Source organism: Cherax quadricarinatus, chromosome 62 (genome assembly GCF_038502225.1).
Source record: "Cherax quadricarinatus isolate ZL_2023a chromosome 62, ASM3850222v1, whole genome shotgun sequence".
In the NCBI taxonomy this organism is placed as follows: domain Eukaryota; kingdom Metazoa; phylum Arthropoda; class Malacostraca; order Decapoda; family Parastacidae; genus Cherax; species Cherax quadricarinatus.
This window is the reverse complement of record NC_091353.1, coordinates 10,261,116-10,278,492: the sequence shown is the minus strand read 5'-3', so window position 1 is coordinate 10,278,492 and position 17,377 is coordinate 10,261,116. Positions and strand designations below refer to the sequence as shown.

At 40.7% G+C, this 17,377-nt stretch overlaps 1 protein-coding gene across 9 annotated transcripts in view; it reads right to left on the bottom strand.

Moving 5' to 3' along the window:
* LOC128687090 (synaptotagmin-11) overlaps positions 1-17,377 on the bottom strand; it is an 87,584-nt gene that overhangs the window by 5,012 nt on the left and 65,195 nt on the right. For 8 of the 9 annotated variants that reach the window (XM_070098418.1, XM_070098416.1, XM_070098417.1 and 5 more), the window contains 3 exons: positions 10,276-10,448; positions 7,422-7,574; positions 5,175-5,312 (listed from right to left, as the gene is read on the bottom strand). In XM_070098418.1, coding sequence (XP_069954519.1) covers positions 5,175-5,312; positions 7,422-7,574; positions 10,276-10,448 — 464 coding nt within the window. The remainder of the gene's footprint in view (positions 1-5,174; positions 5,313-7,421; positions 7,575-10,275; positions 10,449-17,377) is intronic. The other variant, XR_011393739.1, reaches the window with a different exon arrangement.

The following is a 17,377-nucleotide window of genomic DNA, read 5'->3' as shown; positions in this document are numbered from 1 at the left end:
ATATATTAAACAACCATGGTGACATTACACATCTCTGTCTAAGACCTACTTTTACTGGGAAGTAGTCTCCCTCTCTCCTACACACCCTAACCTAAGCCTCACTATCCTCATAAATACTCTTTACAGCATTTAGTAACTTACCACCTATTCCATATACTTGCAACCTCTGCCACATTGCTCCCCTATCCACTCTATCATATGCCTTTTCTAAATCCATAAATGCAATAAAAGCTTTCCTACCTTTATCTAAATACTGTTCACATATATGCTTCAATGTAAACACTTGATCTTCACATCCCCTACCCACTCTAAAACCTCCTTGCTCATCCGCAATTCTACATTCTGTCTTACCTCTAATTCTTTCAATAATAACCCTATCGTACACTTTTTCTGGTATACTCGGTAAACTTATTCCTCTATAATTTTTACAATCTCTTTTGTCCCCCTTCCCTTATATAAAGGGACTATACACGCTGTCTGTCAATCCCTAGGTACCTTCCCCTCTTTCATACATTTATTAAACAAAAATACCAACCACTCCAATACTATGTCCCTCCCTGCTTTTAACATTTCTGTCATGATCCCGTCAGTTCCAGCTGCTTTACCCCCTTTCATTCTACGTAATGCCTCACGCACCTCCACCACACTCGCATCCTGCTCTTCTTCACTCCTAAAAGATATACCTCCCTGGCCAGTGCATGAAATTACCGCCTCCCTTTCTTCATCGACATTTAAAAGTTCCTCAAAATATTCTCGCCATCTACCCAAAACCTCCATCTCCCCATCTACTAACTCCCCTTCTCTGTTTTAACTGATAAATCCATTTGTTCCCTAGGCTTTCTTAACTTGTTTAACTCTAAATTTTTTTCTTATTTTCATTAAAATTCCTTGACAGTACCTCTCCCACTCTATCATCCGCTCTCCTTTTGCACTCTCTCACCACTCTCTTCACATTTCTTTTATTCTCCATATACTCTACTCTTCTTATAACACTCTGCTTTGTAAATACCTCTTATAAGCTAACTTTTTCTCTTTTATCACACCCTTTACTTCATCATTCCACCAATCACTCCTCTTTCCTCCTGCACCCACCCTCCTATAACCATGAACTTCTGCCCTACATTCTAATACTGCATTTTTAAAACTATTCCAACCCTCTTCAACCCTCCACTACTCATACTTGCACCAGCCCACCTTTCTGCCATTAGTTGCTTATATTTCACCCGAACTTCCTCCTCCCTTAGTTTATACACTTTCACCTCCCTCTTACTTGTTGTTGCCATTTTCCTCTTATCCCATCTACCTCTTACTCTAACTGTAGCTACAACTAGATAATGATCCGATATATCAGTTGCCCCTCTTTAAACGTGTACATCCTGGAGCCTACCCATCAACCTTTTATCCACCAATACATAATTTAACAAACTACTTTCATTACGTGCTACATCATACCTTGTATATTTATTTATCCTTTTTTTCGTAAAATATGTATTATTACCAAACCTCTTTCTACACATAGCTCAATTAAAGGCTCCCCATTTTCATTTACCCCTGGCACCCCAAATTTACCTACTGCTCCCTCCACAACATTTTTTCCCACTTTAGCATTAAAATCCCCAGCCACAAGTATTCTCACACTTGGTTCAAAACTCCCCACGCAATTACTCAACATTTCCGAAAATCTCTCTCCTCTAACTTCTCTCTTCCGCAGGTGCATAAACACTTACTATAACCCACTTCTCACATCCATCCTTTATTTTACTCCACATAATCCTTGAATTAATACATTTATAGTCCTTTTTTTCCTGCCATAGCTCATCCTTCAACATTATTGCTACTCCTTCTTTAGCTCTAACTCTTTTAGAAACCCCTGACCTAATCCCATTTATTCCTCTCCACTGAAACTCTCCCACCCCCTTCATCTTTGTTTCACTTAAAGCCAGGATATCCAGCTTCTTCTCATTCATAACATCCACAACCATCTCTTTCTTATCATTCGCACAACATCCATGCACATTCAAGCTTCCCACTTTGACAATTTTCTTCTTATTCTTTTTAGTAATTTTTACAGGAAAAGGGGTTACTAGCCCATTGTTCCCGGCATTTTAGTTGACTTTTACAACATGCATGGCTTACGGAGGAAAGATTCTTATTCCACTTCCCCATGGATATAAAAGCAAAAGTAATTAGAGCAAGAACTAAGATAAAATCAAAGAAAACCCAGATGAGTGTGTATAAATAAACGTGTACATGTATGTTTATTGTGACCTAAGTGTACGTAGAAGTAGCAAGACATACCTGTAATCTTGCATATTTATGAGACAGACAAAAGACACCAGCAATCCTACTATCATGTAAAACAATTACAGGCTTTTGTTTTACACTCACTTGGCAGAACGGTAGTACCTCCCTGGGTGGTTGCTGTCTACCAACCTACTGTCTACAAACCTATGTATACCTGTACCTAAATAAACTTACATAATGTGCTGGCATGCAGGTACACATTAAAATCAGTAAGTGTCTTATGTCTCGAGACATCATATTAGTAATGATAATAATTACCGAGTCTCATTAAATGTCATATAATACGTTAATATACATATTTTCATTAATCCATCTATGATATTTTTTCAAAAATATATAATAAACATGATGCATAACATTTAAAGATGATAAATACACCCCACAATAGAATAAACATAAATATGAGATGTCATAGCCAGACTTTTACGAGTGATGGCAAGAATAACATTTTCTCTAGTCCAACATCAGAGAAAATGTGTTACTGGGGGTAACTGTAGAAAATTATTCGTTTCGTATCTTTTTTTTTTTTTAACAAGTTGGCCGTCTCCCACCGAGGCAGGGTGACCCAAAAAGAAAGAAAAAATCCCCAAAAAGAAAATACTTTCATCATCATTCAACTCTTTCACCTCACTCACACATAATCACTGTTTTTGCAGAGGTGCTCAGAACACAACAGCTTAGAAGCATATATGTATAAAGATACACAACATATCCCTCCAAACTGTCAATATCCCAAACCCCTCCTTTAGAGTGCAGGTATTGTACTTCCCATTTCCAGGACTCGAGTCCGGCTATATAAAAACCGGTTTCCCTGAATCCCTTCACTAAATATTACCCTGCTCACACTCCAACAGATCGTCAGGTCCCAAATACCATTTGTCTCCATTCACTCCTATCGAACATGCTCACGCACGCCTGCTGGAAGTCCAAACCCCTCGCCCACAAAACCTCCCTGGCCCCTTCCTTCCAACCTTCTCAAGGACGACCCTTACCCCGCCTTCCTTCCCCTACAGATTTAAATGCTCTCCATGTAATTCTACTTGGATCCATTCTCTCTAAATGACCAAACCACCTCAACAAACCCTCTTCAGCTCTATTATTAACACTTTTATTAATTCCACACCTTCTCCTAATTTCCACACTCTGAATTTTCTGCATAATATTTACACCACACATTGCCCTTAGACAGGACATCTCCACTGCCTCCAACCACCTCCTCGCTGCAGTATTCACAACCCAAGCTTCACACCCATATAAGAGTGTTGGTACTACTATACTTTCATATATTCCCTTCTTTGCCTCCATAGATAATGTTTTTTGTCTCCACATATACCCCAATGCACCATTCACCTTTTTTCCCTCATCAATTCTATAATTAACCTCATCCTTCATAAATCCATTCTCTGACACGTCAACTCCCAAATATCTGAAAACATTCACTTTCTTCCATACTACTCCTCCCCAATTTGATATCCAATTTTTCTTTATCTAAATCATTTGATACCCTCATCACCTTACTCTTCTCTATGTTCACTTTCAACTTTGTACCTGTACACACACTCCCAAAATCGTCCACTAACCTTTGCAATTTTTCTTTAGAATCTTCCATAAGCACAGTATCATCAGCAAAAAGCAACTGTGTCAATTCCCATTTTGTATTAATTCCCCATAATTTAATCCCACCCCTCTCCCGAACACCCTAGCATTTACTTCTTTTACAACTCCATCTATAAATATATTAAACAACCATGGTGACGTTACACATCCCTGTCTAAGACCTACTTTTACCGGGAAGTATTCTCCCTCTCTTCTACACACCCTAACCTGAGCCTCACTATCCTCATAAAAACTCTTTACAGCATTTAGTAACTTACCACCTATTCCATATACTTGCAACATCTGCCACATTGCTCCCCTATCCACTCTATCATATCGTATGTTTTTTTTTTTTTCAACAAGTCGGCCGTCTCCCACCGAGGCAGGGTGACCCAAAAAAGAAAGAAAATCCCCAAAAAGAAAATACTTTCATCATCATTCAACACTTTCACCACACTCACACATTATCACTGTTTTTGCAGAGGTGCTCAGAATACAACAGTTTAGAAGCATATACGTATAAAGATACACAACATATCCCTCCAAACTGCCAATATCGTATGTATGTAAGTTTATTCAGGTATACACAAATACAGTTACATAGATTATCATACATAACAGCATGTGTGTAGAGAACCTCGGATAACCCAAAAAAATCAGAGTGAGTGACTTCCATTGCCTTCACTCAGAATGTCATTTCTTCTAAAAATGGTGTTACATGAGAATGGGAGTGTTCTTCTTTATTTATTCTACCGTATCAATGTAGAGACAACTTGTACACAATGTAACTTGTACACAAACCGGACATGTACACTTCGTTTGTTTGCAAAACTTAAATTTGCCTGGTTTGTTTACATAACTCTACACCTGTCCTCTCTCATTCTCTCTCTCTCATTTATTCGTTTTATCTCGTTTACTCACCTCTGACCCTACATTAAGACTACAAATATTTTAAGGTAAGTAATGAATACACTATGTGTGTATTTTACTTTTTTATTGTTTTCTGATGCCTAGTTCTGTTGTTAACTTAATATATGTTAGTGTAAACTTGTTATCTAGTATGCATTTATAAGGGAAAAAAAGGGTGTTCCACTTTACGGCGATTTCTGCTTTACGGCAGTAGCCTGGAACCTAACCTGCCATATAAGTGGGGCCCAACTGTATCATAGCTTACTATGAACACTGAACACAACCTGAGTACATGCCACTGGTGACCTTAATCTAGGTGGAAGGACCTTGACGAAATAGTTTACTCTTGAGCGTACAGTACTGACCTTGTCCTGGGCCACGTCGAAGATGAAAGGAGTGTTCCAGACTGGGGAGGGACCTGGTGTGGGCTTGGTGTGGTGTACAGCTAAAGTCTCCTCACCTCTCTTCACCACAACTTCCATCTTGTACTCTTCGCTTCCCCCCTACAATGTTACGGAGATTGTACCATATAGCATTCCTCATCTATTTTGTTCTGTGTTGCTCAGCCCAACATGCCCACTTATAGCTGTTTTTCCCTGTTCGTATAGGTGCTGTTCCCTGTTTGTTTAGCTGTTCCTTGTTTGTATAGGTGTTCCCTGTTTGTATAGCTGTTCCCTGTTTGTATAGCTGTTCCCTGTTTGTATAGCTGCTATTCCCTGTTCTGTTGTTCCCTGTTTGTATAACTGTTATTCCCATTTCTCTTGTTCCCTGTTTTGTATAGCTGTTATTCCCTGTTCTCTTGTTCCCTGTTTGTATAGCTGTTTCTTGTTCATATAACTGTTATTTCCTGTTTGTATAGCTGCTGTTCCCTGTTTGTATAGCTGTTGTTCCCTGTTATACATCCTCACAAACCCACATATAAATATTGTTTTTATTACACATTCCTACACAATTACAAATTACTATTGCTCACATTTACATATTCTCACTCACAAATGCAATACGTGGTACAGTATCTAGTACATGTGGTGCACCCATATTTTCAGATTAATTAAAATAGTTCTATATATGGATTTGTTGTACAGTATTTTTTACCCCCTCAGTTTATTTTATCAAATCTATTAATGTTTTATATGCTGGAGTGTGAGCAAGGTTACATTAATGAAGGGATTCAGGGAAACTGGTTAGTTGGACTTGAGCCCTGGAGGTGGGAAGTACAGTGCCTGTACACTGAAGGAGGGGTAAGAATGTTATAGTTCAGAGGGCCATCTGAATTGTGATCTGTGTGTGTACCTCTGGCAAGACAGCTATTGAATGAATGATTGTGAATGTGTTGGTCACCCTACCGTGGTAGGTGATGGCCGGTGTGATTAAAAAAAAATGTGGCCCATTGGTGCACATGAAGTGTTCCTCTATGTTTTTGGTAAAGATCATTTGATTTATGTGGCTTAAAAAATATAAAAGTAACGGCAGTAATAAACATTTGAATTTTCCATTTTATTTAATTTTTCATTGTTCTTGTATTAAATGTGCAGTATTGTATTTTTTATGACACTGGCACAGTGTGTAATGTTGTTATTTTAATTGGCCAAGAAATTGGAATTTTTGCCTTGAGGATTGTAGCCATACCATACGTTATACAGCCTCTCGTCACTTAGCGACGTACTTGTTTACCAATGACTCAGATTTACGACGGGCTCTCTAACCAGTATGCATACCTAAATAATGTATATTAGAGCTGATTTCCTCTGTTCTGTTTATTACAATATACAGTATACTACTGAATAAACATTTAAAAATATACTAAAAAATTTATAAATGGTGCAAAGGTGACATTAAAAAAATATCAAAGATGGTTGACACAAACCCACTACCATTATAGTATATTCCTCACTTAGCAACGAATTCATTTACCAGCGTGGTCTTAGGAATGGAACTCCGTCGTTAAGTGAGGAGAGGCTGTATATTAAATAAAATTTTCTCTGATTTTGCAATTAGCACTACAATTCTGCAACACTTTACAGTAGAGTCAACAAATTTGTTAGTATTAATTTCCCAGAGATTTTCACAAGAAGAGTAATGCTAAATTCTGTTAGTATTATAAATACAGCATTACAGTATTTTAGATAAGGGTACAATTTGTGTTTCAGAAAGCATATTTCTAAATATTGCTCCAATCTGGTTAATTTTGGCATTCATGAGTGAATGTTCAGAAAGGCAAGAGAATCGTTCATTGAAAATCCATCAAGCCCATTTGGAAATAAATTTTATGACTAGTTTTCTATTTAAGGGATCATGGGTCAAGGAATATGAGAAGTGGTACATAAAATGCCAAGAAACAATGGAATGGGCCTCAGTAGAAAGCTCATGATTAATCAAAGCTATATATGGGAAGATCTTCAGTGAAAATATTGCGTAACTGAAGTGTGTGTATTAGGAATGTCTCTAATGTAGTGTTCAGCTGTACTTGCTCAACTGTCTGACGTGTTCATTGCTTTGAACATTTCTCCATGCTTCTATCTGTGATGTTTCCCTATTTATGAGTTTACATAATCTTCTGTTAAACTGATTTTTTTATATCTGTTTTAATAGATTACGAGAGACCAGCTGACCTTACTGATGAGGACACTCTGAGCTCGGAGGAGGACCACCTTTATCCGTGCCTGCCAGGTGCCTGTCACCTGGTACTGGACGGCCACCTGCACTTGCCCCCACACTGCCTCACTGCCAGCTCCACTGCTGACACTTGCCCAGGGACTTGACTCCTACAAAAGCAGGAACACAAGGTACAGTATAATGCTATATGAATCTTGTCTAGTGCTGAAACTGATGAAATTACAGGTGCTCCTCGAGTTACAATTGGGTTACATTCCGATGAACCCATCGTAAGTTGAAATATTGTAAGTCAAATATGAATATAAAGGTAAGTAAATCATTAAGTTGCACCACTGTAAGTCGAGGAGCACCTGTATTTTTTAAATACATATCGCGAATTTTGGAAATCGGCAACTTTTTTCATCAAAATATTGGCTTGATTTTTATGATTTGGCTTAGAAATCAGTAGTCGTATGAAATGCCTCCCGATAATGGACATTGCTCTTGCTCATCCTCCAGACTTGGAAGAGCAAATGGTGAAGGAGTTTAATTTCATCACAAGGAAGTTCTTGCCCTCTAATACCACTCCTCTCCTCCAGCTCATGGACCAGCAGATCATTTCAAACTTCAAAAAACTCTACACCAAAGCTATGTTTCAAAGGTGCTTTAACCCTTTCAGGGTCCAGAGGCCAAATTTCAAAGGGTGCACCAGTGTCCAAGAATTTTCAAAAAATAATTTTGTTTTTTCTTATGAAATGGTAGAGAATCTTTTTCTGATGGTAATAAAACAAAAAGTACGAAATTTGATGGAAAATTGACGAAATTATGCTCTCGCGAATTTTGACGTGTCAGCCATATTTACGCATCGGCGATTTTACGGACTTTGACTCCCATTTTAGGCCAATTACATTATTCCAGTCAACCAAATTCTTAGCTATTTCACTAGTATTACTTATATTCTGTCGATTGAGCACAAGAATTCGCCAAGTCAACTATTTCAACTACAAAATAAAGTGATCGGAAATTGGTAATTTGGCCAATTTATTGCAAAGTTCAAAGTATTCCAATTTCAAAATAGGATCCAGAATAAACAATGCAGGTATTCCTGGCACTAAATTAACATTTCCTCTGTTCATTAGTTATGTTTTCAGGCTTTACTAATGAATTCCATTTTTATTTTTTATTCACATAATGAATTTTTATTCAAACCAAAAAATAGAAGATTTACTGTTATGCAATATTGTAATAATTGTATAAAGAATATCAGCACATTTGTGAACGTATATTAGATCCACCAGCTGGCGTGTATTAGATGTGTGAGGTCATTTGTTTACTCTTGAACATCGGCAAAAATTTAACATTTCCGCCACTTTGAGCTCAGTTTCAACCATTTCCAGTACTGAAACCAATAAAAATCATCTTTATTTCTATAATATGTGTTCCATTCTATCAAATGAGACCAAGAAATCGCAAATACACTATAAAAAAACATACGAAAAAACACTGCAAAGTCGCTGTTTTAATCGAAAATTACGATCTCAGTTTTTTTCCTCTCATTATGCACTATGTGCTGCAGGATTTGTTTTATGTGGTGCACACATACCACATAGATGTATTCTCTCATATGAAGGCCAAAATTTACCGCTCACAGCTTATCAGAGTGAGCTGAGCTCATGTTATAGATCTACGGTTTGGACCCTCAACGTAAAGCCGTAGATCTACGGCACGGACCCTCAAGGGGTTAACATACCTTGGACTCTGAATTGACCCTAAGAGAGTTCTGGAAAGATCACTTCAATATCCTCCATTGCATAAACCTTACAAGTAAGGCTTGGCAGGGAATGACTTCCAGGATGATGAACTCTGTTTGGAGAAAATTGTGGCCAGAATGTGTTCTCGACAAAGATTTTGAAGGGTTTGAGGCTGACCCTGACAACCCTATGCCAGTTGTGGAATCTATTGTAGCACAGGGGAAGTCACTGGGGTTGGAGGTTAGTGGGGAGGATGTGGAAGAGTTGGTGGAGGACCACAGTGAAGAGCTAACCACTGAAGAGCTGCTAGACCTTAATCTGCAACAGCAACAGACCACAGCTCAGGAAATTGCTGCAGAGGAGGAGGAAGAGAGAGGGAAGAAGTTGCTTTCTTCAGAGATTAAGGAGATATGTGCAATGTGGACTAAGATGGAAAGATTTGTGGAGGAACATCACCCTGACAAAGCTGTTGCAGGCCGTGTATGCGACATGTTCAACGACAACGTCTTGTCTCATTTTAAGCAAATTTTAAAGAAACGCCAGAAGCCGACCTTTCTCGAACAATTTTTTGAGTGACTGGTCCAGTGACTCTCAAGCTGATCCTAGTGACAGTAAAAAACAAAGAAGGGAAGTAACCCTGGAAAAGGACTTGGTACCTGAAGTCTTGAAGGGGATTCCCTTTCCAGACAATAGTAACTCTTCCATCCTCTCCCCTCCTCCCGTCTTCCATACATCAACAACTCTCCAGTGAAGTTATTGTTTTATGCTTCATGTCTCATTGTTTTCTGTGTAGATAAGTGTACATTTAATGTAAAAAAATATTTTTTAATTACTTTTGGGTTTCTGGAACTCAATTCAATTCAAAGTTTATTCTCTATAAAGATTACAATGTTGAATTTACAGAATTTGGTTGTTGTGTGGTTTACATGTAGTTAAATAATGATTACAGAGTGTACCACTAGAACGCTTAGCATGGCTAGGCATTTTGGGCAGACTTAGGAACGGATTAATTTGATTTACATTATTTCTTATGGGGAAAAGGGTTTTGAAAATCGTGAATTTTGAATTTCAGCAAACACTCCAGAATGGATTAATCACGAAATTCAAGGGTCAACTGTACCTTCTTTTTGAGCATGATGGGCTTGGTGACAGTGCGTGGTGTGTCTGGCTGGAGGTTGGCTTCACCCAGGGCATAGCGCAGCTCCCCCACCTGTTTGTTGAGGAGGTGCTTGCTTCGCCGCACCTGCAGCCCGAACACCAGCATACTCTGCCGAAGCTGCTCCACTGATACCTCTGACAACACACACAAGTTTTAAATTAAAATTAAATTAATTTTTATTTCTTTGCATAATATACAATGTGTGATTTACATGTAATAAAATATTATTGAGTATAAAAAAAGCCACTAACATGCCTGAGCATTTCAGTCAGACTAATACAGTGGAACCTCTACTTGCGAGTTTAATCCGTTCCACGTCCTTGCTTGCAACTGGATTTGCTCGTTTGCAGAGTCAATTTTCCTCATTTAAATTAGTTGAAATGCAATTAATCTGTTCCAGTGGAATTCTGTACTTCAATAATTTCGCTAATATCAACTCTACGGCTTATTTATCTATTTCACTTCATCTAATGTGACATAATAAACAATATAAATAACATAGAAACCTGATATATACTCTAAAATGAATAAAATATGTCATTCATGTAGTGGTATGGGCGGTGTCGGCGGTGGACGAGAGTTTGTCTGGACACCAGGCAAAATACTTAATGAATAATTTTGCTAATATCATCTATACTGCTTATTTATCTATCACAGTTCATCTAGTATGACATAACAAACAATATGAATAACATAGAAACACGATATATACTCTAGAATGAATAAAATATGTCATTAGGGGTGGCTAATTGCTGAGAAGTGAACTCCATTATTTGTGTTTTGATTTCTTTCATTATTATTATTATTATTATTATTATTATTATTATTATTATATAAATAATTTGTAACTTTTATTCACACAAAAAATATAAGATTTACTGTTATTCCTTATTGCAGTAATTGTATAAATAATGTCAACTCATTCACGACTACATGTTGGAATGGACAGTGACGTGATTTGTTTACTCTGAAACAGCCAAGCAATGGACCATTTCTCCTAGGTTGAGCTCTATTTCAAGGTACTTTTCATTGTGAAAGCAATCAAAATCATATCTATTTCTGTAATATATCTTCCATTCTATCAAATGAGACCAAAAAAAAAGAGAATACAACCATAAAAACCATTCGAAATTACCACTAAGGGGTGGCTAATTGCTGAGAAGTGAACTCCATTATTTATACTTAGATTTCTTTCTTTTTTGGTGTATGTTAAGAAGCATCTTTCCATCATACATTGCCCAAGTTTCAATAAGATAGTCCAACAAACAAATGAGATACAATTCCCGAGATCAAGAGCAAGAGTCCCTCACCAGTGTCAAGGAACCTGCCTTGAGGTTTGCTCGCTTGTGGAAATTTTGCTCGCCTATGGAAGCAAAAAATCGACCCATCGACTGCTCGTATTTGGAAAAACTCGCACGTGGACACGCTCGCAAGTAGAGGTTCCACTGTACTAGTGTTTACACACTACTTGAAACCAGACATAACATATTAACATAATGTGGACACATTCTGTTTTAATGGTTGTAGGGATTACAGATATTAAGAATAACATTATATTGTTTTTCATAAGTTAGTGACAGAATATGGATATATAGTTTTCATATATTTAGCTGATGTTTGGATGTGTTAGGGGGAGATTTTGTTAAGGTGAGCAGTGATGCAGTGCTGGGTCACTCTGCTCTGCATGACTGTCTCTGGCAGACTCATTGAATTGCAAAGTGATGGGAATAATTTTTTTTTAAGTGTCATTTTTCCAACTCTGCAGAAAAACCCACCTAGGCAGGGTGAATCACCTAGGCAGGGTGACTCACCTAGGCAGGGTGACTCACCTAGGCAGGGTAGCCCACCTAGACAGGGTGGCCCACCTAGACAGGGTAGCCTACCTAGGCAGCATGGCCCACATTGCAGGGTGATGATGCACCTTGGCAGGGTGACCTACCTACCTTGGCAGGGTAACCCAATGTAACAATCACCCTCCCTTTCCTTCAAAGGGAGGGAGAGGGGGGGATACAATGCTGCTGTTGAAAGCCTCTTGATTCAAGGAATTGGAGTTACTCTCCCCTTCGATCAAACCTCACTACCTTCTATTTTTAAACACTGTACAACTCCCACAGACCTAGGGCTTCCCTATGAAGCCCTAAATAATTAAAATTTATGACTCTATAACCTACATTGAGTTTTAAGTAGTGTGTAAACATTAGTAGTAGTCTGTCCGAAATGCTCGGGCATGTTAGTGGCTTTCTTTGTACTTAACAACACTATATAAAATGCAAATCACACATTGTAACCTTTGCAAATAAATAAAAATTGTATTATAACCAGAGAGGATATTAGTCTGATGTACCAAGAGTTGGGTAGGCACATGGTATAGGAGTCAGCACAATTGTTTTGAAGATAAATGGTATAAAATACTGACACTGTGGAAAAATAGACACAAATGCAGCATAATGTGATACTTTATTGACAACGTTTTGGTGAAGAGGCTCTTGGTCTGAGGAATTAGACCTGTCTGTCTCCTTCCTCAGACCGAACCTAATTACCCCCCAGTCCCCCCTTCCCTATCCCATCCTACCCATCTTCCCTTTATTTTTCTTTCCTCCTCCTCCTCCCCACCCCTCCCTTTTGCCCTTCCTCTTTTTGACCTTTGGGATTTTTCCCACAGGCGCCCTAGTTCCTAGGTAGGGGAAAGGGTACCGGGGTCCATCCCATTCCATTGAGGTTCTTGGCGGTGGCGTAGTTTGCCATGGAATCTGGATCGCCTGGGGATGTCCCGATCCCTCTCCGGTATCCCGGAGGGTGGCTTTGGGTGTCTTTCGGGCGACGGGTGTATCTCTGGAAGCCACCTTTTGGATTCTGGGGGTGGTAGCCGAAGGAGGTATGCTTTGTGGCTGATATCCGGCCGCCCTCTCTTTTGTCCACCGAGGTAGCTCGGCAGATGTGAGGTTGCTATCCCGGATTGCTGGTTTACTGGCATGAAGGGTAGGGTATGGCACGGGTTCCATGCTGCATCTGCGCTACTTGCGGTGCTGAGGTCCTCTTGGGTGCCAAGGGAGATTTCTGGCCCTTTCATTCCTCCTAGGAACTATCCCTCCCCGGTCCCCCCTTTTTTTCATTTTTTTTTTTTTATTTTTTGTTTTCTTCTTTCTTTTTTTTCTTAAAACAAAAAAAAAGAAGTAACCTAACCATGGAGTACCCGATTCATGACCCTGCTACCCCCGGGCCCCTTATTGTTACCGCACCCCATTCTGACCTCGCCTCGTCTTTAGGCCACTCTTCGGACACTCCTAAGGCCCCTGTACCTCTTGCTGGTGCTGTTTTGTCACCCGCTTCATGTGCCGGGGTTTCGACTGACTCCTTTGATTTGTCTGACCTCCGCTCTCCTTTGACTATGCTCCTGGCCTCTCCTTCTACGGTGCGGCGATTTTCGAATTGCCAGCCCATCCCACGTCGCACCGACTCTGGTCCCACTTCTAAACGCCAATGACAATCTCCTGATTATGTTACTTTGTTACCTTCCCATTCTACTCGGAAAAGACTGACACATCATGCGCTCCCTCTCCACACTCAGCTTCGGACCACACAATGGACTAAATTCTTTACTCTAAGACGGACTTCTTCTACTGCCTGTCTTTCCGACCATAGTATTGGCAAAATGCTCCTACGCCACGTTGGTAGAGATATTTCCTTTCATGCTCTTAAGAGTGGTACACCCATCATCACAGTCCAGAATTCTACCCAAGCTCATGATCTTTCTCTTCTTTCACATATTGATACTATTCCTATCACTATCGAAAAACATCATTCTCTCAATTCTTGTAGTGGTACTGTTATTCTGCCCCATACCATAGTTCAACAGAATTTTCAGATGTGTGGCAATGACATTCTCGAACAGTTGGAACTCCAAGATCTCCCAATTCTCAAGGTAGACACTTAGGTTCTTCCTGCCCGCGGGCGAAGAAGTTACCCTTGCAATGTGGCTCGTTTAACTTTCGACAGCCGTGAACTCCCATCCTCTGTTTATGTAGCAGGACATCGGTTACAAGTTCGGAAGGTGATCCCTATGCCGCAACAGTGTAGGAATTGCTGGCGATTTGGCCACCCAGCAAAATATTGCAGATCTATAGCCGAATGCCCAGTCTGTGGTGCCGATGACCATTCTAATACGTCTTGCAGTCGACCTCCCTCTTGCCTTAATTGTCATGAGGCTCACCCTTCGTACTCTCGCCGTTGCCAGGTCTACTTAAATGAGCGGGAAATTCGTTGCCTCAAAGAGGCAGACGGTCTCCCTTATGCTATGGCAGTTTCTCATCTCCGCCTCCAAGGGAGACTGCCCCGTGTTTCTTATTCTCGTGTTTCAAAACGCCCCCCACTTCCGGGGTCCCATCTTCTGCAGCCTCCTCTGCGGTTGCCAGTCCCATAGTCACTCCTGTATCTCATTCTTTTGCTGTCCTGGGCTCAGATGTCCCTACTTCAACACCTCAGTCTGTCCTCGCTTCTTTGTGTTCTCCCTCACAAACCCCGGTATCGACAAGACCTCGTACGACACCTCCTAATCATCCTTCTACTTCTCAGAGGTCCAACAAATCTTTAACCCCTCCTTCCCTTCATCCACCTCCACATTTTACCTTCCCAGTCTCTGTACCTGGGTCTTCCCCTTTCACTGGCTCCGTTACAAGTGTGGAGGTTCATCCTCCTCCGCGTACTGTGCCTTCATCCCCTGTCCCCTCCCAAGTTTCTTCCTCTTCTGCCACCTCCCAGGTTCCTGCCTCTTCTGTCCCCTCCCACACTTCTCCAGCTCCCTCCACCATTTCGCCCCCCCTTTCATACCATGGTACAGTCCATTACAGTTCCGATCTTTACTCAAACTCCCCCTCCTTCCATCTCCAATATTGTCTCCCATACGACGTCTCTGAACTCCAAAACACTTGAAGCAATCTCTGAATATATTGCTGAGACCAAACCATCAATGGACACTGATCCACCCTCTGTTCCTTCTCTTTCCTCTTCTCCATCTGCGCAACTCCTTTCTTCACAGCGCACCATTCCTTCGCTGCTTGAACGTTTTCCTTTGCCACCGCATGTGGACTTTGCTAACCCCTCTAGTCCGTAGGTACCCTTACCTGCGGACTTCAGGTATCTTTATCGCTACCAATCATGGCCTATTTACAGTGGAATATACGCTGCCTCAGGGGTAATCGGGGTGAGCTTCAGATGTTGCTCTCCCAGTTTTTCCCTGTTGGTGTTTGCTTACAGGAACCAAAATTACACTCTGCTGTTATCTATCCCATCTCAGGCTATAATTTATTGTATTCTTCAGATCCTTTTCCTGATGAGACCTTTAATGAAAGTGCCCTTTTTCTATGCACTGATATTCCGTACCATCAGCTATTTGTTCGTACTTCGCTCCATTACACAGCAGCCCGTATCCACTTGCATAGGTGGTATACACTCTGTTCTTTGTATCTCTCTCCTTCTCGGGCATTATCTATCCCGGATATTGCCTTTCTTGTTTCGTCATTACTGCCACCACTTCTGTTACTTGGCGATTTTAATGCCCATCATTTCCTCTGGGGGGGGCTCACTGTGATTCCCGTGGCATTCATTTAGAGGCTTTTCTTGCTACCCACTCCCTCCATGTTTTAAATACAGGTACTCACACCCATTTTGATTCTCGGACTCATACTCTCTTGCATCGATCTCTGTTTGCTCTTCCTTCGCCGCATTAGACTTCACCTGGTCTGTTCTCCCAGATTTACATGACAGCGATCATTTCCCAATCATTCTTACTTCCCCTTCATAATCGCCACCTCTTCGTAACCCACGCTGGCAATTTGATCAGGCAAATTGGAACCTTTACTCACAACTAACTGTTTTTAGTGAGGTTCCTTCTTCGTCCTCCATTGATGAGCTTTTACATCTCTTCTTGTCCTCCGATTTAACCGCAGCTTCTCATTCTATACCCCAAACTTTGGGCAGGCATTCTCAGAAATGCGTGCCTTGGTGGTCTCCTGCTTGTGCTCGTGCAGTACGTTAGAAACTCACTGCGTGGGGCAGGTACCGGTACAATAGAACCACGGAGAGACTGCTTGATTTTAAGCAGAAGTGTGCGATCGCTTGCCGTGTCATCCATGACGCTGAACACACTTGCTGGCGAGATTATGTCTCCACCATCACCTCTGCTTTCTCTATGAGTGCAGTCTGGAAAAAAGTACGAAAACTGAGTGGTAAATACTATTCTCCTGACCCGGCTTCTGTTCTGCGGGTTGCCGGTGTTGATATAGCAAACCCACTAGATGTTGCCAATGAAATTGGCAATCATCTCGTCCATATTTGTCAGGGGCTCCATCTATGCCCTCGTTTCTTTCCTCAAAGTCTGCCAGAGAGTTAGTACCCTTGGACTTTTCTTCTCTCAGAGAAGAGCAGTATAATGTGCCTCTTACACTTCAGGAACTGGAGGCAACACTCTCAGCTTGCCGATCATTGGCAGCTGGGCCCGACGACATTCATATTCGTATGCTACAACATTTACATCAGTCAGCCCTTGCAGTCCTATTACACCTTTTCAATCTTATTTGGTCACAAAGAGTTCTTCCACAGCTGTGGAAATCTGCCATTGTTTTCCCTTTCCGCAAGCTGGGTACTACGGGACATGATGCCTCCCACTATCGTCCCATCGTTCTTACTAGTGCAGTTTGCAAAGTGATGGAACGTCTGGTAAATCGATGTTTAATGTGGTATTTAGAGACACACAACAGTCTCTCCACTAGTCAATATGGCTTTTGTAAGGGCCGTTCTACCATAGACCCCTTACTACGCTTGGATAAGCATGTTCTTAATGCTTTTGTGAATAACCACTCAGTTACTGCCATATTTTTTGACCTTGAGAAGGCATATGACAAAACTTGGATGTATAATATTTTGGCCCAAGCCCACTCTTTAGGCCTCCGAGGCAATCTACCATCCTTCCTTAAGGACTTTTTAACTGGCAGACATTTCCGTTTTCTGGTTAATAATGTGCTCTCCCCGGACTTTATCCAAGCTGAAGGTGTCCCCCAGGGATGTG